Source organism: Acomys minous, assembly GCF_964271855.1.
Source record: "Acomys minous genome assembly, chromosome: 5".
NCBI lineage: Eukaryota > Metazoa > Chordata > Mammalia > Rodentia > Muridae > Acomys > Acomys minous.
In genome coordinates this window covers 91,028,140-91,048,061 of record NC_140494.1, presented here as the reverse complement: position 1 = coordinate 91,048,061, position 19,922 = coordinate 91,028,140, and the positions used below count along the sequence as shown (strand labels likewise).

Below are 19,922 nucleotides of genomic sequence, written 5' to 3'. Positions count from 1 at the left end.
GTTAGAGCAAAGGTTTTTAACCCTTTCCTTTGAATGAGCCAGCAAACATTTAAGCTGTTGCTTTTATTCACTCATTGATGATCAGTCACCCAGCCAATACTTATTAAAAGACTAGTGGAAGGCAAGATGTGTTAAAAGATTAACAATGTCACAGAAGACAGAGTTAATAAGGAAGAGTCTGTAAAACAGTAGGAGCTTCACAAACCAAGGTATGAATCAGGGGATGTCTCAGACATCATGGTATAGGGTAGCCACAGAATCAGGGTGAGATTGTAATGGCCCTTGAATAACAAAGACAGGTTTTTAAGGCTTTAGTCTCTATACTCTCTGAATAATGAGAAATGAAAGAACATAAAACATCAACAGAGGAGATACAAAGGGGAAGGCCATGATACCAGTAGAGATCGTTGGTGACCGTAAAGCAGTAGCATAGCAATGTTCTCACACAAGACATGAGGGAGAACCATTCCATACTTAGAGACAACAGGGACATAGGTTTTCAGTTTTTCTGGGCATGAGGTACAACATATGCTCCAGTCTGCATTTTCTATGCTCATACATATTTTGTATTGCGTGGCCAGCTCCTTCCATCTGCACAAGTAAGTGACTGTTGTTGGGATACACACAGCTTCTGCCTGTTTTGACTGCAGGAGCAGAGTTTAGCCTGAAACTCACCTGATTGCATTTCCCACGGTGAGTAGTCATGTGGTCCTCATTCCTTGGTACCCAGATAGGAGAAATCCCTTCCTGAGTGATGATGCTGGGAAGCAGATGGCCTTGCATCAAGATTCATTGACATCCTGATGGGCCCACTTTCACCTGCTGTGAGCTGGTGAGGGAGAAAGAAGAGTTATTGTCAAATTCCCAACTTGCCCTTTTCGATATAAAGTTCACTTGTAATTTTTTTTTACTCTGCTTGCTAATGCATTTTGTTCTCCAGAGTGTGAGTGCCCCAGCTTCCTGCGTAGCCTTTAATTAGTTTCTGGATGATGGCATCTCCACCGAGAAGCAACTGGTGCGTCCCTCCATTCTCGGGGGGAGATAAAAGAATCTAATAAAGACATTCGGTATTTCTAGGTGATGTGTTTGACAAGCTTTGTATTAACAAGAAGTCATGTTGAAACTTTTTCCTTCCAAGACTGCACCCCCGCCCCCTTCTGCCCCAGCACTGTGACATTTCACAGGGGATTCACAGAGATACTGCTCTCGGGGAGAACTTGTAGCTCAATACAAGCAGGCTAGCATCTTTACCTCCCTTGCTAAGGCGAGAAGCTTCATCTTGATCTGTTCTCCAGCCATAACCTTTATGAAGGTTTTAGTGGCAATAAGTACTCAGAACACAAAATCAGATTAAAACCAGTTGCCAAGTAACCTTGGATGGTAGTGAGACCACCTATGTGGCTTTGAGAGTCAAGGTCAGGTAATAAGCTGTGCCGTCGCTTGCCTAAGATGGTCCCAAAGATCACTGGCATGAAAACATGAGAATTTCCATTCTGGCACAGGCAATATCACCACTGTGCCACTGGAGGAAGGCAGAAGCCCTCCATACGGCAGTTCCTCTCTGTCTAACTTGACCTTGCAGGAACTAGAATGGAAATAGGAATGCTCTCGAAATCATCTACATCCTTCTGCAGTCAGGGCTACAGCCAGCCAGGAGCTCATGGGAACCTTCCTAGTGCAGGCAGCATAATTCCCACTGCAAGTAGATTTATAGCCATTGTTGAGTACCTAACTACCAGTGCTGTTAGGCAATTAGGAATTAAAGTGCAAATGACACCAGAAAGGCAGCTAAGCGTGTAGGTGTATAGGTGGCAGGCAGCTGATTGACAGCACAGGCACAGACTTCTTCAGTGCTCAGAGGGGACCACCTGGGGACATGGCTTCCATTTTCACTTGGATGGCCTCCATCTGACCTGAACAGGGAGAGAGAGAGGGAGGGAGAGAGAGAGAGAGAGAGAAGAGGGAGAGAGGGAGAGAGAGAGAGAGGTGTGACACTTAGGCATGTTTTAAAGAGGAGGAAAAGAAGGAGCAGAGAGAATCCTGGCCCCGAGAGAATGCTAGCCTATACATGCATCCTTATAGATGTGTTCACGCCACTTACACCAACAACAACTTTGATCCTGGGATGAGCAGTCAACTGCACACCACTAGTGTTGTAGGCAGAGTTCTTCTCTGCTTGAGGTAAGTTTCTGAACAGAAGCAAAAGCATCCAAAGGGAAGATTTAGTTAAGATCTCCCTGTACTTGAAAGAGAAAGTGACAGACAGGAACAAAATTTATGCAGAATCCCCCAGCTGGCGCTGGAGGAACCAAGACTGAATTTTCAAGAGTGCACTAAGCCTAATACGATCAGGTCCCATCCATATCCTAGGTCAGTTATTTGGATATTGTATAGGAAACCCCTTTATAAAACAAGAAGAAAAGATGTGATAAAGGTTATCACTGTATGGCCTACCTGAGATCCCAGCAAATTGTCAGGTATCAAGGAACCAAAAAAGGTCTTAAATGGGCCCTGCAGTGGGGTTTCACTGGCTGCAGCAGGACTGTGGCTGTGAGGAACTCCAGGAGAACTTAGAAGCAGGGGACATCAGAAGCATCGTGGCCTGCCCCCATTTCTAAGCTGGATGCTGAGAATTCATTGGTTTAGTCAGAAGATGTCCTAGTCTGAAGTTCAGGCTTGGTTCATACAGCCAATAGTTAAGCTGTTTACCACTAATTGATTGAACTCAGTGCTATCTCCCTCACAATAGCATTCATTTGTAGTTTTTAGCAGCTCACTGAGTGCTATTCAATTATACCTACATATTTACTCTGATCCCCCAAAACCCTGTAGGAAGAGCTGGGATGTGACATCGCCACTTTCTCCTTCTACAGAATCTCATTAGCTCTTTAAGCCTTGAGTGTTCTGAATTAAATGGAAAATATACGGCAAGAATATTGTCCTTATTAGGTGATCAACAAATAATAGCTTTCTTCCATGAGGAATAATAAGAAAAACACAACATATTCCTGTTTTTTCCCCTCTTCCTTGTAAAATTATGTAGCGGATCAAGCTAATTGATTCCTTCTTTAAGTTAGGCACATTTTAATTTTGGAGGCTTTCTGGCTGTGGAAACTTGGCTGTTGATTTTCAGGGACACCTGATTAGAGACGCAGCATGTGGCTGGCTGCCTCCATCCTGATGGACTTGGCTTAGCTTTTTATGGGAGAGCTTCAGACCCTTTGCTTCAGTGTGGGAGTAATGCCTGAGGCATTACCAGGAGCTCCAAAGAAGCAGCCATGTTGAACACCCGGCAAGATGCCCTAGTGGGCCTCTTGAAGTTCTTTCTACTCTTCAGTGACCTTTGGCTTCTTGCTCCATCTTTCTCCCCTTTGATTAATTGGTCCCCGAGGAACTGGTCCATTTCAGGATGGTGGTGAAAGGCATGCAAGCCACTCAATCCTAATTCTGCACCATTGTTCTAGAAACTGAAACCCAGCCAGCACTGTCTGGGTGGCAGGCTGCACCATGATTAGCAATCCTTCTCTTGTGTTCTCACATGAAACCGCTGATGAGGAGACACTTCTTAACAATTTCGTAGCCAGTGCCCACTATAATGGAGCACTTACAGTTACAGGTAGGGGCTGTGAAATTCAATTTACACTAATATACCCAGAAGCAGGAAGCTTGGCATGATGAATGAATGGTGTTTACTTTATTCTTCTATGTCTCCATCAGGAATGATTAAACTGGGTCAGAGAGCAGAGCTTATAAAAACTTCCTTCCACATTTCAGTTGATCCTGAAAGGCACACATTCCAAACTTCAGAGCCACTGGTTTATGACTAATCCTGAATAAATCACTAGACTTTCTCCCAGGGCTTCATGATCTTTCCTTGGTTTTAATATGAAGGGGCTGAGAGGGAAGAATGAGATGTAACAAATGACAAAAGTGTTCTGTTGAAAGGAATAACCACTGCCTGGGGTTGTATCGTTAAGGAGCCTTCACATTCTCAGACCCTCATCTGGGATTCTGAGCAGCCAGGCTGGCTTCCTCCCCTTACAACAGCAGCAGCCATTGCTTCCTCAGTGGTGGGAGGGGAAGCCTGTACCTATCTGAGGCTGGGACTGAGTCCTCAGCCTGCAGCTGCTGCTGATCCCCCGAAGTACTCACTGACTAACAACTGCTCATAGGAGCACAGAAGTGGTAGCCACCCCACCTTGTCCTTTCCCTGATGCACACAAAGTTTGACTTTCCTTTCATAGTGATCTCTAGAAATGCACACATTTTAGTAATACTACCAGGTCATACTTGCATAATATCGTGTGGTTAAAAATGTGGCATTTTCACATTTTTTTCTCTGATCCATAAAGTGTGGGTTTTGAGGGGGTTAAGAAAGACACTAAAATAATTATTGCAATCACATAGTCAAATGATTTATTTAAGTTTCTATAGCTAGTAACGTGAAGGTCTCAGCTTTATATTTAGTCTTTGATACAAATCTTAGAGTTTCTCTTTGTAAACAATCTGCAGATCCCACAGTGCTCTGAATGTACATTGGCGCATGTGGATACTTTTCTTTAAAGGAAGAAAGAAGGAAAGGAATAAATGAAGAGAGTGGGAGAACCAAGCAAAAGAATGGCTGACTTGTGTCTTCCATCACCACAGGCCTAATGAAGATTTCTATTGGTAGATGACCAGGTGGACTTAACCAGTGACTTTTCTGTTACCAGGTAGACACAGTCCAATGAACTTGTGTGCATACAGGAGGCAGTAGCCACAGTGGCTGTTTCAAGTTGAAGTGCCCCTGAGGGTCACATCTGTGCTTCAGCTCACTTTGAAGGAAGATGAATGAGAGGAAGAAGAGCAGGATGTCCCCAGGATGGATAAGCAGATTTCATTATGCATGCCTATGTGGAAAGCTAGGAAAAATGTGTTGGTGGACCCTTCCAGCCACTAAGTGGTAGAGAATATCACCGTATACACAGCACTGAGAAGGCTTCCTTCAGCTAAGTTCCCTATAGGCACACAGGTGTTCCCATGGAACTACAAAAGAAAGGAATGAGATGTGACAAATGATGGAAGTGTTCTGATGAGAGAAGTAACCATTGCTCATAGTTCTGTCATTCAGGAGCTAGATGGATGAGGATGGGGAGTCCATAGGGATATGGATGTTTTTAGCAAAGCCCAAGGAATGCTGCTGGGTTGGAGCCTGGAACCTACAAGCCTGGCCTCCGAGAAGAGAAGACAGTGGACATCACCATAACTTTCTGATGTTCCATTTTTAATCCCTGGTTGGCAGTTTTCCCTTGAACAAATGACTACAGACCCCTAACTCTTTCTTTCTTCGTATGTGAATAATAATAATAATAATAATAATAATAATAATAATAATAATAATAGAGATTCCTCATAGGATTCTTAAATTATCATCAGTGAACTCACTGCCTTCAAAACGCCTAATGCACAACAGGGTTTTACAAGCAGCAAATGTTCATAAAACATAGGTGTCACGTTTCTTTTCTTTAATATATTTTTTCATGTGTGCCCTTGCAGTTCCAAGGATTTTTTTTTCTTCTCCATAAAATTCCTCACTAAAACTTACATACCACACAGTAAATTTCAGTTGTATATCCTTGGAGAGTTACCTAGCCCTCCACCCCTACCAAATATTATCATTCTCATCTGTAAAATACAGGAAATAATCAGGGAAATAAGGAGTCAATGTTACCTGAGGGCTATCAAGTAGGGATAGCAATGGTAAAAGCCCCTGTGTCACAGGAAACACTTCAAACCCACCATTCTGGATTATTTTAAAAATAGCATCTTGGCCAGGCGTGGTGGCACACGCCTTTAATCCCAGCACTTGGCAGGCAGAGGCAGGCGGATCGCTGTGAGTTCAAGGCCAGCCTGGTCTACAAAGTGAGTCCACGACAGCCAAGGCTACACAGAGAGACCCTGTCTCAAAAAAAAAAAAAATAGCACCTATTCACTTGGTTAATGCAGGGAAAATTTGTGTGTGAGTATGAGTGTGTGTGTGTGTGTGTGTGTGTGTGTGAGTGTGTGTGTGTGTGTGAGTGTGTGAGTGTGTGAATAAGTGTGTGTGTGTGTGTTTAATATAAGCAGGTATAATATAAGCTAGCGACTGCCATCACGGCTGCCAGCACCACGTAGATCTTCAGGATATCCACAGACTTGCATTTGTTCACATTTCCTTTCAGCTTTGCAGAAACACCCATTTATTCAAAAACTTATCTGTGGAACATGAGGTTTGCTGGACACGATGGCATGTACTGTGCAATTTAGTGAAGAAGACAACCAGCAGAGCTTCCATTTCCATTAGAAGAGGCCAACCAGAGGGGGTAGGTCTGTCACAGAGTGATTGCCCATCATGCCGAAGGCAGCAGACTCAACCCCCCAGCACCACTAAGTAAATGAAAAGCCAATAGTCATGCAACAAGTAATCCAGTGTGGAGACGCTATCTTAGAAACGACGGTGGAGGACTTCTTTGGGGAGTCAGGATGTAACGGCTAGAACAGACAAGTCATGTGAAGAAAAAGGGGAGCTCACAAGGGGACCTTTTGGTCAGGAAGTGTTGGGGGACAGCAGACAAAGAGCGTTCCTGGGGTGAAGCTAGGAAAGAGGTGGGATGCGTTTCAGGAGGATACTTTAGGATAAGAATGTGTTCTGCAATCTCTTGGCTGGCTTATCACTCTGTTTCAGTCTGGATTGGGGAAACAAAGGTCCTAGCCACACAGCCTGATCCATTTGGATGTGAGGCAGCTTCCCAACAGGATTTGCCTGGTGTACAGTGGCTGCATCTTTACCAACTTCCCCCCTCTACATTGCACGATTTTCTTAGGGCCCTTATCATAGCCTGAAGTGTCTCCCTGAGGTCTGTAAGCCAAAAAGGTTGTAGGAGATCCTAGATTTGATCTTTTAACATTGTAGAGTGAGAAGTCCCTAGGACATGGGAGCAAACAAATCCCAGCCTTGAAAACTGTCCTGTGTAGCTTTGGGCATCTGAGACCTTCACTAGTGAGCAAAGATCCCTCAGGCAGCAGCTGAAGCCATCTGGGAGGCATAGATCTGCAGGAGTACTGGGAAGTACCTGGTTGAGGCATTTATGTGCATTCTCAGCCCCACAGGACTGCACAGTGCTTAATAAAGCATCTTAATTTGGATTTAATAGGATATCTACTGTGTGCTAAAAACAGCAAATTGCTATTTATTAATGACATAATTATTAAAACTCAACACCTGGGCACCGTAAGCTAAGCCAGGAATAGGAAAGTTCCTCAGAATATTGTTTTAATAATTACCTTATTTAATTATTTACATATTTGAATTAGAATTCAGTAATAGCCAGATGAAACCTTAATAAAATGTATTAAATGTGGAGTTTTATCCTCAGAGCATGGTACACCTGACTTCTGTCTTTCTTCTTAAATATATCCTGAAAACTTCTTAGTCTTTCTGCTTATATAATTAATATCTCTTATATTCAGACCTCAAAAGCCTTCAGTCATATATACACAAGTGCAGAAAATGACAACCTTTTTGAGGCAATTTTAATTTGTGCCTCCTCCTCTCGGTGCCCCCAGTTTACCTCTCAGCTGTGCTCTTGGACCTTTGGCCGCCGGGTAACTCCACCTGGTAGCAGGATGCTTCTGCCTACCTGTCCTGCAGTTTTCCCCCAGTCTCTTTCCCATCACAACGTGCACATGAGAATGAACCTAACTAATGTGCCCCAGAAAGCCAGTTGCTCCTCTGAGCTCCCCTTTCGGGCCATCGCTAGGTTGCATGTGTGTGTACCCTGGCACTCCTCTCCTTTCCAGCCCACATTCTCCTTATATCTCTGCAGAGCCAACATTTCCATCCAGGCTTTGAATATCACTCATGTGGATAGAGTTCACTAATTCCCATTCTGCCCAGTTCCACTCTGACACATGGTTAACAGATTCTTCCTAAAATTAAAAAAAAAAAAAAAAGTATGGCATCCTATTTAAAAAAAACAAAAATCAAATCAAATACTTGCTGTGGCCTATTGAAGTTAACAACCCAAGATCTAGCCCTCCAGGCTGCTCCGCATTCTGCCTCCTTGTTACCCCATTGATCTCGTATTCCATTTTTATTGATCGTTATGAAATTTATCGACTGTCTGTTCGGTGTTGATACCGCACCCCAGTTCGCCAACCATGTGCAGCATAAGACTCACTTATTGAATGCCTCGTGTTGTGTTTCCAGGAACTACTCCCTGATCCTTTCAGAAAGTTGTCTCAAGTCCTCAGGAGAACCTCTCAAATGCCAGGCTCTGCAGAACTCCATGGAGACAGTAGCCTGGTAAAAGTGGGAGCTCAAGCATCACGGGATGCTACCGCCTGCTGGTAGTCATTGTATTTTCATGCAATTTCTGGATTTCTGCTGATCATCGGTGCTGGTGTATTTCTGATCTGTGTGATACGGCCTCACTTTTATCTCTGTGTATTGCTGTCCAAAGCTGATGCTGATGAGAGGGGAAGCCATCTCCAGCACTCCCAGGCACTGTGGTCATCCCTCTTTCTAGCCCATAGCACTTAGCGCATGCGTCCTTCATTCCCCACCACACACAATTTTCTGGTCCACTCTGCTTCATCATTCAACTCAATGAAATGATTTGAATGCATTGTTTCCCCCTAAACAAATTGAAAGCACTTGGGGAGCCAACCGGGCTGGTATGTTTATGCATGCCATAAAATAACCTACTACACAAATTATATATAGAGAGAATGTACTCACGAGCACCTGGTGCCTGTGGCACAGCCTCTGAAAAGAAATCTCTCCCGATAACAGTTGATTATATCTAGGCCCAAAAGGTGTCACTAATGGTGCTTTCTTTATGTCATCCCTTTTTGCTTAATAAACCTCTCCTCCTCTCCTCCCCAGACTTGATAAACTTTTACTCGGGCCCTAAAACTTAACAAAGTTGTCACATGTCTGGAAAGGGTCATGCAACACCTACCGACAGTCAAGTTTTGGCGTCTAACTTCTGTGTTCCCACAACATTTGATAAATCCCTCTGTCTGTTTTTGTATCTTTAGATCACGTCATCCTTAGGGACAAGGACTTTATGTTCTTAGTGCTTAGTACAAATACTGGCTTATGGAAAGTGACTCATGTATATTGACAAGAGAATGAATGAAGAATAAATGAATGTGAGAGTGAACAAATGCAAGCAAACAAAGCAATCCTACTATATTTCTAACAGCCCATATTAGGGGAAGTAAGGTACAGAAAGTAACCATGGAAACAGTGTGAAACACAGGGAGCCTATCTCTTACTCACCCAAGTCTTTCTTATGAGCAGGAATTAGCTAAAATCATAGTGTTTCCCTGCCAGCTCTATTTAATTTTTTTTTTCAGAGAAGTGCTGAGGATAGGACTCAAGTCCTCATGTCAAGGGTTGCTTTGAGCCTCTAATTTAATCTTAAAGCTGACACTGCCAGTACGCTATAAGTTGCCACCTAGAAAAGGATACCCTCCATCCCAAGGCATCTGCGCTCGCTGATTTAGCTCTTAGCACTGTGGTTGTGCCTGTTGTCACTTGAGCCCCATACTGAGCATGGCTTCTTCTCCTTTGGATGCATCCAGAGCAATTTCCCTCCTTCAAGCTCGGCTGGTAAGCTGGCTAAGAAAGGTGGCAAGCACTTCTCCAGTATTTCCCTTCAGGAGTTGGATACTTTCCAGTTGTAAATGACAGAGGTGGGGGAGGAGAAGATTCTTGAGGAGTCTTCCAAGCGCGAGGTGTGATTGTCTCATTTAATATACTCACTGCGCTGACAGCTCTGGCCTGCTCCACCTTCCACGCCACTTGGGGACTGCCCATTCTTCTCTAGTGTATGATTAGCAGATTAGCTATCATGTAGGAAGCCAGGAAAATGAACTCCCAGTCAGCCCTTCCAAAGCAAGAATAATTCATTACCCAGCCTGATTTCCACTTAAAATGTACTTTACGTACACTTCCAACTACAACCCCTAAATCACCCTGTGTTCACAAAGTCCATCATTTTTTTTTTAATTTTATTGCATGGCATTGGCGTGACATAATCCCTTGCAGAGAATCTCAGAGTACTTTACAGATCAATAAATTACTTACCTGTACCATTGAAGCAATGTCTGCAAGGCCAGTGCAGACACTGCAGGCAGCCTGTGCTCCAGGAAGAAAGCAAGGCTTCTGTGAGTGCCAAAAACTGGGCAGGGCTGAGGACCAGGCAGGTAGGTTGGGTCAGGAGTTCTCAAGAAGGAAGCACTGCAGTTAAAGTTCTGTGAGTAAAAACATCAGAATTTTTACTTCTTCAAGAGTTGTGGAGAACTGTAGAACTAAGAGAGTTTAGAAACCCTATATCACAGAGTCAGCAAGTCAGGTACTTGGTCACTAACTTAACAATGGCCTTTCTTCCTGAGAGTTACACTCCAACTTTTAATGATCAGCTACAAATTACAGTTATATCTTAAATGTCCTACATTGTGGAGCAGTGAGTCTCTCATCCCACTGCTTTTATTTCTGTCTTATTCTTTATTTCCATCTTAATGTATAGGGATGCACATACACACACACACACACACACACACACACGCACACACACACACACACAGCCTCTTTACCTAAAGTTCAATGTGAATTTCAGTCTAAAAATGATCAGTTTTTCTTACTGTATGAAAGATGTTATGCACAAGTAAGTAAAATTAAATGGTGAAAAGATTCTTCTTTGAGCTCTCATACTGAAACGGAAGGGGTGGACATTCATCCAGGTGGGTGCATCTAGTAGGCTCCGTGAGAAAAGCGTCTGAGCATAGACAGCAGCATGAGTATGGATACTATAAGCATCTGTTAGGCTTAGACCATGGATACCTATATAAGGAAGGTATGGTTCAGGTTCAGGCTGTCAGAAAACCACAGATGAATGAGTTGAGTGACTCCAAGCAAAGAGGTATAACATAGTGGGATAAATCTATGATTAGACTTTGGGAGCTCAGTGAAGGACGTTGTCACTTTATCTTCTTGAAGTACAAGCCATTTGACAGATTAGACAAATGAGTGACCACATGGAGAATCCACTATCACATCGTCTACAGTAGAGCTGACAGCGCAGAAGCAGTTTCAGCTGTACGGCAAGAACAAGCTTCTGTCACAGGTTCCAGCATGAGATAGGGTACATAAGCCATGGCTTGGCTAGGCTGCTGGGAGATTTGTCTGTGGAATACAGCAGCATGCGGCCTTCATAGGGAAGCCAGCCTCCAAAACAGAAGCCAAGGAAGGAAGAGCCCGCCCCAACTTTAAGCATTAGGGAGAATGTTCCCTCTTTTCATGGGAGGGTTCAGGTCAAGTCATATCATATATCATATAATATCATATAATACAATATCATATCACATCACATCACATCTCACTGTTATGAGTGCCCAGTTATTTGTACGTTCCGGAAACATGGGTGAATAAGCAGAACTATATTTGGGTTGGTAAGAGGAGCCAGGTAGATGGTGAGGTAAATAACAAAGACCTGGGCCTAAAGGATTATCTATAAAGGATGTAAGAAAGAATATAGATCCTCTGTGATGATCAGAAAGAGCATGATGTGTTGGAGACAAAGCATGGGTGAATGAAGAGGGGGACGCTGGAGATTGCTTGGGGGAAATTAGTTGGTGCTCAATTCTGAATGACTTTATATGTTGGCCTGGAGATCCTGGTTATGGCAGAGAGGCTATTTCGATAGAGATGTGCAATGATCAGAACTGCATTATATAAAGACACCTCTGAATTCAGTGAGGAGAGTGACTCATGGGCCTCTGTTGGAGGGGTGTGTGTTTGGCTGGGGAGGTGGAGGGGTGCAGGTAGAGACAGAAGTATAGTTACAGCAGCACTGCGGTGGGGTTGATTCCCCTCCGATCTTTGTCTTTGTGTTTAAACTGGAAGCTAAATTCAGGTTTAAGGTGATTTTTTCTTTCTTTCTTTCTTTCTTTTTTAAGGTGATTTTTCTAATTCTAAAAAATTATTTACAGCTATAGCTCGTATATTTCAAACTTTGGGTTATTCTGTCAGCTTCTGCATTAAGACAACAAAGATTCATCAGCAGGATTTTTATGTTCCTTCTACCTGTTTTGTCTCCACAGTATCTCCCAAAATTGTAGAGATTTCTTCAGATATCTCCATTAATGAAGGGAACAACATCAGCCTCACTTGCATAGCCACGGGTAGACCGGAACCTACAGTAACCTGGAGACATATTTCTCCCAAAGGTAAGAACATCCACTCAGGAGAGATAATAGGAATATTATTGTTTGCCACGGGCTTGAGGGTGTGGTACCTCTTACCTAGTCCAAGGGCTTCTAAGCATCTGGTAATCTGGTCAGTAACTTTGACTCATAACTCTGTAGAAATGATTGCTGTTCTGTCCACGGTGGCCATAGCTGTCATGATCTCAGAGGGTTGGGCCTGAGTATCTGTTTGCAGTCTCATAGAGATTAATTCCACTTGAGCGTGGGTGAAATAGCGGTGAGGACAGTCTGTGTGAACATCCCACATTGAGTGCTGCTTTGGCGACATTGTACAGCTGGTGGTTGACAAGATAGGAAATGCAAACACATAATGGCAAAGGAAAGCTCTAAATTCCACATTGCTAACAAGAAATTTCCCTGGTCCGTGCCTCTTCAGCATTGGCAAAAATCTCGTCATTAGCTGTTTTTGTGGTTTCGCCGTTGTTTTTCCCTGATATTTCCTAGATAGCAAATATAGCATAATGTGTAGCTAAATTGCGAAACATGTGTTGCCAAAATGTTCAGATGTTGGGAAGACCAAACTGAGTGGCTTGTGCTTTGGACCCTTTAGGATGTGACAGGATGTCACTTACTGTTAAGGTAGCTTTTATTTGTTATCAAAGAACATAATATTACTGTATTCATTTCCCAAATATTTATAGAAAGTGTGGTCATCCAGACTGTTCTAGGAAGGAGGAGTTAGCCATAACCCCAGCCTAAAAAGATTCTGTTCTTGTGAGCCCCTAGTCTCATGAGACAGATGACTGTATAAAATGTCCTGGTGAAGGCTGAGAAACCTGAGTAGTACCCATTGAAAGAGTGACAAGGAGGAAGAAATAGTAACACTGGAGCAACTCCGTTGATAAAAGCCCTCAGTTCTGTTGCTGATCACTGGCTGATGTGTAAGGCATTACGTAATTACGTATGCACATATGCAGATGCATGTGTGCATTGATGAAGGCATGTATATTGCTACAAAGGGCAAGATCACAGATTCCAAACTCCACACTAGTGGAAGTTATTTGTGACAGGCTATGTGTCTCCCACAGCAGGCTCTGAGGAAAGTGAAAGAAATGTATTAGGGCTGCTCTTGGGATCAGCTTCTGTAGAGGGGAGGGGAAGGAAGCAAGTTTGGGTAGGAGAAGATGAACTGTGATGTGGTCTTTGGAAACACTATACTGGCTAGGTCGGATTTCTATTCTGTTTTCTACTGAGATAATGGGGCTGACCCTTTACATCATCCTGGTTCACTGTTGGATGTAGACTGTCTCCAAAGGGACCATAACTTACTGGACCAGGCCGACTATCTGTTTTCACAAGTGCATCCCCAGCAGGACACAACAACTAAGCATTGCCTGCTTCCTGTACGTTCTTCACTGAAGCCTAAGACTCTCATTCTCAAAGGCAGTAGTGCCTCTCTGACCACATCTTTAAAAATCAATGTTGGACTATAACAGCCTCACATATGGAATTTCCTTTCTGACTGTAACAGTGTACCTTGATAGATGATCTCAGACGTGTGACATGTCTAGTTGTACTTGTCCTGAACTCTGGGGAGCTGTTTGGTCATCGTTCCTGATGCTACCCCTGGGAAGAAAGGGATGACAGAGAGAGAGAGAGAGAGAGAGAGAGAGAGAGAGAGAGAGAGAGAGAGAGAGAGAGAGAGATTGAGAGAGAGAGAGAGAGAGAGAGAGAACTTCTTTCATTTGGCCAATCTCTCCTTTGAAAACAACCTTCTTTGTGGACTGGCTCAAGTCTAGGAGGAGGCCTCAGCTCCACTTGAGATCATTAGTGATGGAGAATGGACCTGGGACACTTGTAAAGGCAGGGCTACCTGTGTGCACAGGCTTTTTAAGTCCACACACCCCATTCATCACACCTTAATGTCACTGAGTCCCCAGTGCTATCAGAAGCTGGGCCAGCCTGTCTTTTGAAACTGCAGAACATTTATCATCCGGGGTAGACTTCCTTTACCGATGCCAGGATACTCTGTCTCTTGTTTGATGCACTTTCTCTGTCCCATATCCGGCCAGCCAGTTCTTTCTCCTCGTCTTGATGTTTTCTGGCCATTCCCCTCCTGATATCTTCTTCTTATGCCAAATCCTATTACGCAGATGTCTTCTCTACACTTTTTGCTTCTTTCATATTTGCCTTAAATCTCTTAAATACTTCTGCCTTAATTTTATTCTCGTCCTCTACCCTCTTCTCTCCATCCTTCCTCCTTCCCTTTCATTTGATGCCTGTTCTGCTGTGTTCTGGGGTCCTTTGTTCCTTCTTTTGTGGCCATCAAGTTAATTCACTTCCCTAGGAGATTTTCACCTGAGCCTGGGCCAGATGCTGCCACTTTCCTGAGGTTTTAGCTGCTATGGAAACAGAAGATGGATCAAGAGGAGAGGAGCAGGCTGATCGGAATCTACCTGCAGATTAGAGTAATTTAGATGAACAGTTTTGTCCAGATCTGGGGCCTAGATTAGCCGTCCCACTTTCAGACTGATGGGATATGCCAAGGTGGAGCTAATCACCTCCAGCCTCACTAGGGAACGGTGTTCCTGGGGATGCTTCTTTGGAGATCAGAGATGTCATTGAGCTGCTGCCAAATCTGAGCTGAAGCTAGAGACCCTTAGCAGCCAGGCCTTCATCTGTACCCACTAAATGATTCTCAGAAAGTGCTTATTTTAAATAAACGAGGGCAGGATGATGGGCACCTTTGCTGAATCTCCAAAGACAGCGAGCAGTTGTCATCTTTTGTCCCAGTGCTGGAGACAGATCATGTCTCAGTCAAGTCGTTCTTACAAAAACATGAAACTTCTGCCAAAGACTACCTGATCCAGGCGCTTGGGGCCATCTGATGACGTCACCTCATCTTCTCTTTCTAGGTTTTAGCTGCTGGTCTGGGGCAGTTTTGAAAAGCCTGGTTTTGTCTATCAGGAGCAATCCAGTGCAGCTCACAATAATCTCCCCACCTCTTTAGAATGAGTGCCTCCAGTCCCAGCCACCTTCTGTGTAAAAAGGGACCAGAAAAATATGGGGCATTCTTTTAGGAAGGCTCCTGCATGTTGATATAAGAGTGCGTGTCTGGTGGATAAAAGGGTCAAGAAGGCTGTCCAGGCCATTCATCAGTTGGAGGAAATACCAGATATTCACAGCCAAGATGGAGAGAAAAATAGGGCTCCCACTCTGTCTTTTGGCACAGCTCGTCTTTGTGCAAGGTCCTTTTCCTATGTTACTTCTGCTGCCATGTCTGTTCTAGTTCCTCCTCATGACTTACCACTCCTAGAATTCAAGGAGAAAGTGAACAGTTTTCTAGCTATATAACTGTCCTTATCCTGCATACCTGTTTGGGATGAGTACTTATTGTCTATACTTGCATGGGCCCTGGCATTTTCAGGAGGAAAAGGACACAAGAAAGAGCTCCAAGAAAACTGAAGCCAAAGTCCTCATAAAGGTCAGTGTGAGTGCCTGCAGCATCAGAGACGCCGGGGACTCCTCCAAGGAGTCTGTTCAGGACTCTGTGCTTCATCTTTTGTCTTTATCTAGGCATGAAAGAATGGACTTTAATGCTGTCTTACGCACAAATGTTCTCTTTTAATATATCCTGAACACATCCAAAGCAGGCCCCCAACTCTTCACAGGAAAGTGTTCTCATAGCCCTGGACCATATTTCATTGAGGGACCACAGCTCTAGAGAAACAGCTAGGATTTCTACACTGCCATACTCCTGGAAGACCATTTTAAGCTCAGGTAAAGGTATGAGTCCAATCAGGAGTCCAATCACCTTTGAAACCAAGAGCTGCTGAGCACCTGATAGAGTCTTTTGTGGCACCAACTTTCACTACTTTCCCCCCACTCAATCAGGATTCCCAAAAGGCACCCCACACAAAGACAAAAGAAGAAACATTGGGAAGTCCACAGAGCAGAGATGTCCCACATCTGGTCCATTCCTATCATCCCCTTTTAAAAGTTCTTTGAGAGTAGGGTCTGTGTCTCACTTTCTTCCATTCTCCACCTTATGCACACTGCCTAGGGCCTAGATACCACTCAGGGCACACTGCTCTTGTCTATCCCTCCAATGAGGGCATACCTCTTCTTCCAGTGCAATGCTCCAGCTTATTCTTGAGGTCTCTCGTCTACTGTGGTGTTTATAGGTGCATGCTGCATGCCTGTCCCTGCCCTGTGGAACCCCTGGAAAGGCTTCAGGACATTTTGCTGCTGACCTTTGGAGGCTCCCCTAACCTTTCCTGAAGCCCCTCTAAGGGAACCTGCTGGTGTGGGAGGCTCAACTTAGGCTGAAAGGACAGTCCTTCTTCAGGGTCACTTTTGCAGAAGTCAAGAAGGCTCATAATGGCATTGATATCAGGATTTCTGATGCACTCTGATCCTTCAGACCATCACTCTGCAGAGATTTTTTAACATATCCTTCATATTCCCCTTTGAGGACAACTTGAGTCTTCTACCACTTACTTCTTTCAAACCCCTCACATGTGGCTCCTAACTACAGTTTCCTAAAGTAAACGAGAGGAGAGTAGAATATATATGAAAATGTGCTGGTCCACCACATTGAGAAAAAGAAATGCAGTTAATTAATGGGAAAAAGAAAAATATTGTTTTAAATCCATGCATTCCTTCTGCCTTTTCCATTCCCATCTTCTTATTCTTGGTGTGTAAACAGAAAGTAGACAGGAAACTGTACACTTGTCTCAGGGTTACATAAAGATATTAGTGTAGAATGGGAGCAGAAGTGTGTCCATTGAGTTTCAACACGAAGAAAGCCTCAGTGCAACATAGATGCCCACATCCAAATCAACATACCTTCTGCATCCATGTCAACAGTCTTTCTGCGCTCATTCTTCCTCGCTGCGCTTGAGAAAGCACAGTGGGTGATTGGTCGGCCTTATTTCAGAAAAATTGAAGTCAACAAGCTGCTGAGAGTGAAGTGACCCTTCGCATGGGTTCTTCTCCCAGCCAGTGTGCTGAGCCACACATCCACTACCCTCTCTAGATGACTGGCTTGCCTGGTTTCCCATTTGTTTGCATTGACAAGGCCTCCTCCCCAGCCAAGCAGGACACTGATGCATTAATTGGCACTGGAGGTATCACAGCTTGAGTTCAACCAGAGCTGGCAGGCTCTATGACTCTGTGACAGCTCTGTGAAAAAGTGTCAGGAGTGGAGTTCTGGCATGCCACCGGCTGACTGCAGCACCCTGGCACTAATGAGCAGCCTGTCAGCACCAGCATCAGGACCCGTGTGGCATGGGCATCATTAGGACGGTGGATGAAAAAGTTCCTGGCAGAGAGGAGCTGAGGGAGGAAACTAAAGGCATCACCTTACCTGGTCATGCCACCCAGAGAGAGAGAGAGAGAGAGAGAGAGAGAGAGAGAGAGAGAGAGAGAGAGAGAGAGAGAGAGAGAAAGTGCATGATAACTCTATTCTATATTCTTGGGCTACTGTTGGAAGCTTTTTGGTTGTGTTGCCTTATTATTAATGAGTGCAGGCTATACATCTCTTCTGTAGTGATGAAAGGGGGCAGTATTTTGTGATTAGCTTCCCAGTCATGGTTGTACCATAAAGCTATAAAGAAACCCAAGTTTCTGAGAAAGAAGGGGAGAGAAGGTGTTTAGTCTCCTTGCTACTTGTGAGGACAGCTCACATCCCTGGGGATCTGCTGAGAGATGCCTGGTGCCTGCCTGTCTTCTCCTGGAGTATCAGGATCTATGGAAATAATTAGAAGAACCAGGCCTTGTCTGTGACTTTGTTCCAGAAGCGGTTTGGGGTGCCCTGGGCATCTATTCCTTCTATCTGCTTCCTGAGGGCAAGTGTGAAGTACACTGCACCTTGCCCATTCTCCTGCACTGGGCTCCTCAGCACTGTATGGAGTATCTACCCTTTCTCTGAGCCTTACAAGATGAACTCATTCCTATGAGAGTTGTGGCAAGCTGTCTCTGGAAGTTGTGCTTTGCCAACAGGTCCAGCTGGAGAGAAGTTGTCACTTACTTTTAACTGGCTGGCCCGTGCTGGGCACTGGGCACCATGTCTGAAGCTCTATTTCTTTCTTGCATTAATTCCTGTTTCTTGGAATAGTACATAGAGTTTCCATGACCTGTTCTTCCCTGTTAGCATATACAGACCTACCAACAGCACAGACAAGCCAGCACATGTGTCAAGTCCTCATTGTGACCCACACATCCTTAGGTCACACTTTTACCCAACAGTTCTATTCTTGCCTTAAGACAAGTTGGAAGGTCTGTGGTGACACTCCTGATCAGAGTGATTCACCCATTTCTTTGGGATACCAAAGCCGTTTCACACTTTTTCAATCAGGGATGATGGCTTTTCCCAGTTACCCACAAATGACTGACATTCTCAGTTGTCTAAGAGGTCACACGGTCCTAGAGCAGTGCTTACTTACTTATGTCATTTTGTTTCACCTCCAATGAATGTTTGCTGCAGTAACACTGCAAGAGATAGTGGCATGAAGGAGTATAGAGTGGTGGAGGGATGGTCCTATCAGTCTTCCTATAAATTAAGATTTTTCTGTCTGCCATGGTCATACTTGTCTACAATCCCAGAAACATGGGCAGCAGAAGCAGGAAGACCACAGCCTAGTTGACATAATGAGTTCCCAGCTACCTACGGCTATTATGGAGTGAAACTCTGCCCCAAACAAAAACAAAAATAAAAATGAACCCTTTGGATATAACTTAAAACAAAACCAAATCTTAGAAAGTAAAGAGGAAGACACCAGAGCTTCATTCCTTTGTATCACTTAAATTCTTTTCATAGTATGTGTGTGTGTGTGTGTGTGTGTGTGTGTGTGTGTGTGTGTGTGTGTGCACGCACACACACACACATGTGTCCTGGGTCTCAAATCAGGTTGTCAAGTTTGGTGTCGTATTCTGCAAGCAAACTGAGCTATCTAGTAAGCCAAAATATTGAAAATGTCCTGTCTTAGAGTTTCTATAGCTGTGAAGAGACACCATGACCATAGCAACGCTTACAAAGGAAAGCATTTAATTGGGGATGGTTTACAGTTTGAAAAGTTTAGTCCAGCACCATCATGACAGGAAGCATGGTGACATGTAGGCCAACATCATGCTGGAGAAGGAGCTGGGAGGTCTACATCTTGATCCTCAGGCAACAGAAGCAATGGTGAGCCACACGAGGTATAGCTTGAGAATATGAGACTTCAAAGCGTGGCCCCACTGTGGCACACTTCCTTCGACAAGGCCACACCTCTTAATAGAGCCAGTTACTGTGGGACAAGCATTCAAATACATGACTCTATGGGGGCCGTTCTTATCGAAACTACCACATGTACCCTCTACCTCATGGTTATGGACTTTTTTCCATTATCAGGGTTTGCACCTAAGACCTCATGCATGCTGCACTTCTGCCACTGAGCTGTACCTCTCAGGCATCTTTAAACCATTTTCTCATGACAACCATAACATAATTTACAAATCAACTAGCGTGATATCTAAGTAAAGGTCCTCCACCCTCCCCAGATCTATACGCAAAGCAGAAAGTCTTAGACTATTCTTCTAGGAAATAGAGGTAACAGTATACTGCCTCATAGTTGGGACAGGTTCACCAATGTAAGGCACCTGTCCCCTTCCCAACACACATTATCATCCAAGCCCTGTGGTTAGCT

General features: G+C 44.1%; 1 protein-coding gene across 4 annotated transcripts in view; it reads left to right on the top strand.

The window, feature by feature from the left end:
* LOC311597807 (neurotrimin) overlaps window positions 1-19,922 on the top strand; it is a 964,426-nt gene that overhangs the window by 835,831 nt on the left and 108,673 nt on the right. For all 4 annotated transcript variants that reach the window (XM_084782207.1, XM_084782209.1, XM_084782208.1 and 1 more), the window contains exon 4: window positions 12,130-12,255. In XM_084782207.1, coding sequence (XP_084638333.1) covers window positions 12,130-12,255 — 126 coding nt within the window. The remainder of the gene's footprint in view (window positions 1-12,129; window positions 12,256-19,922) is intronic.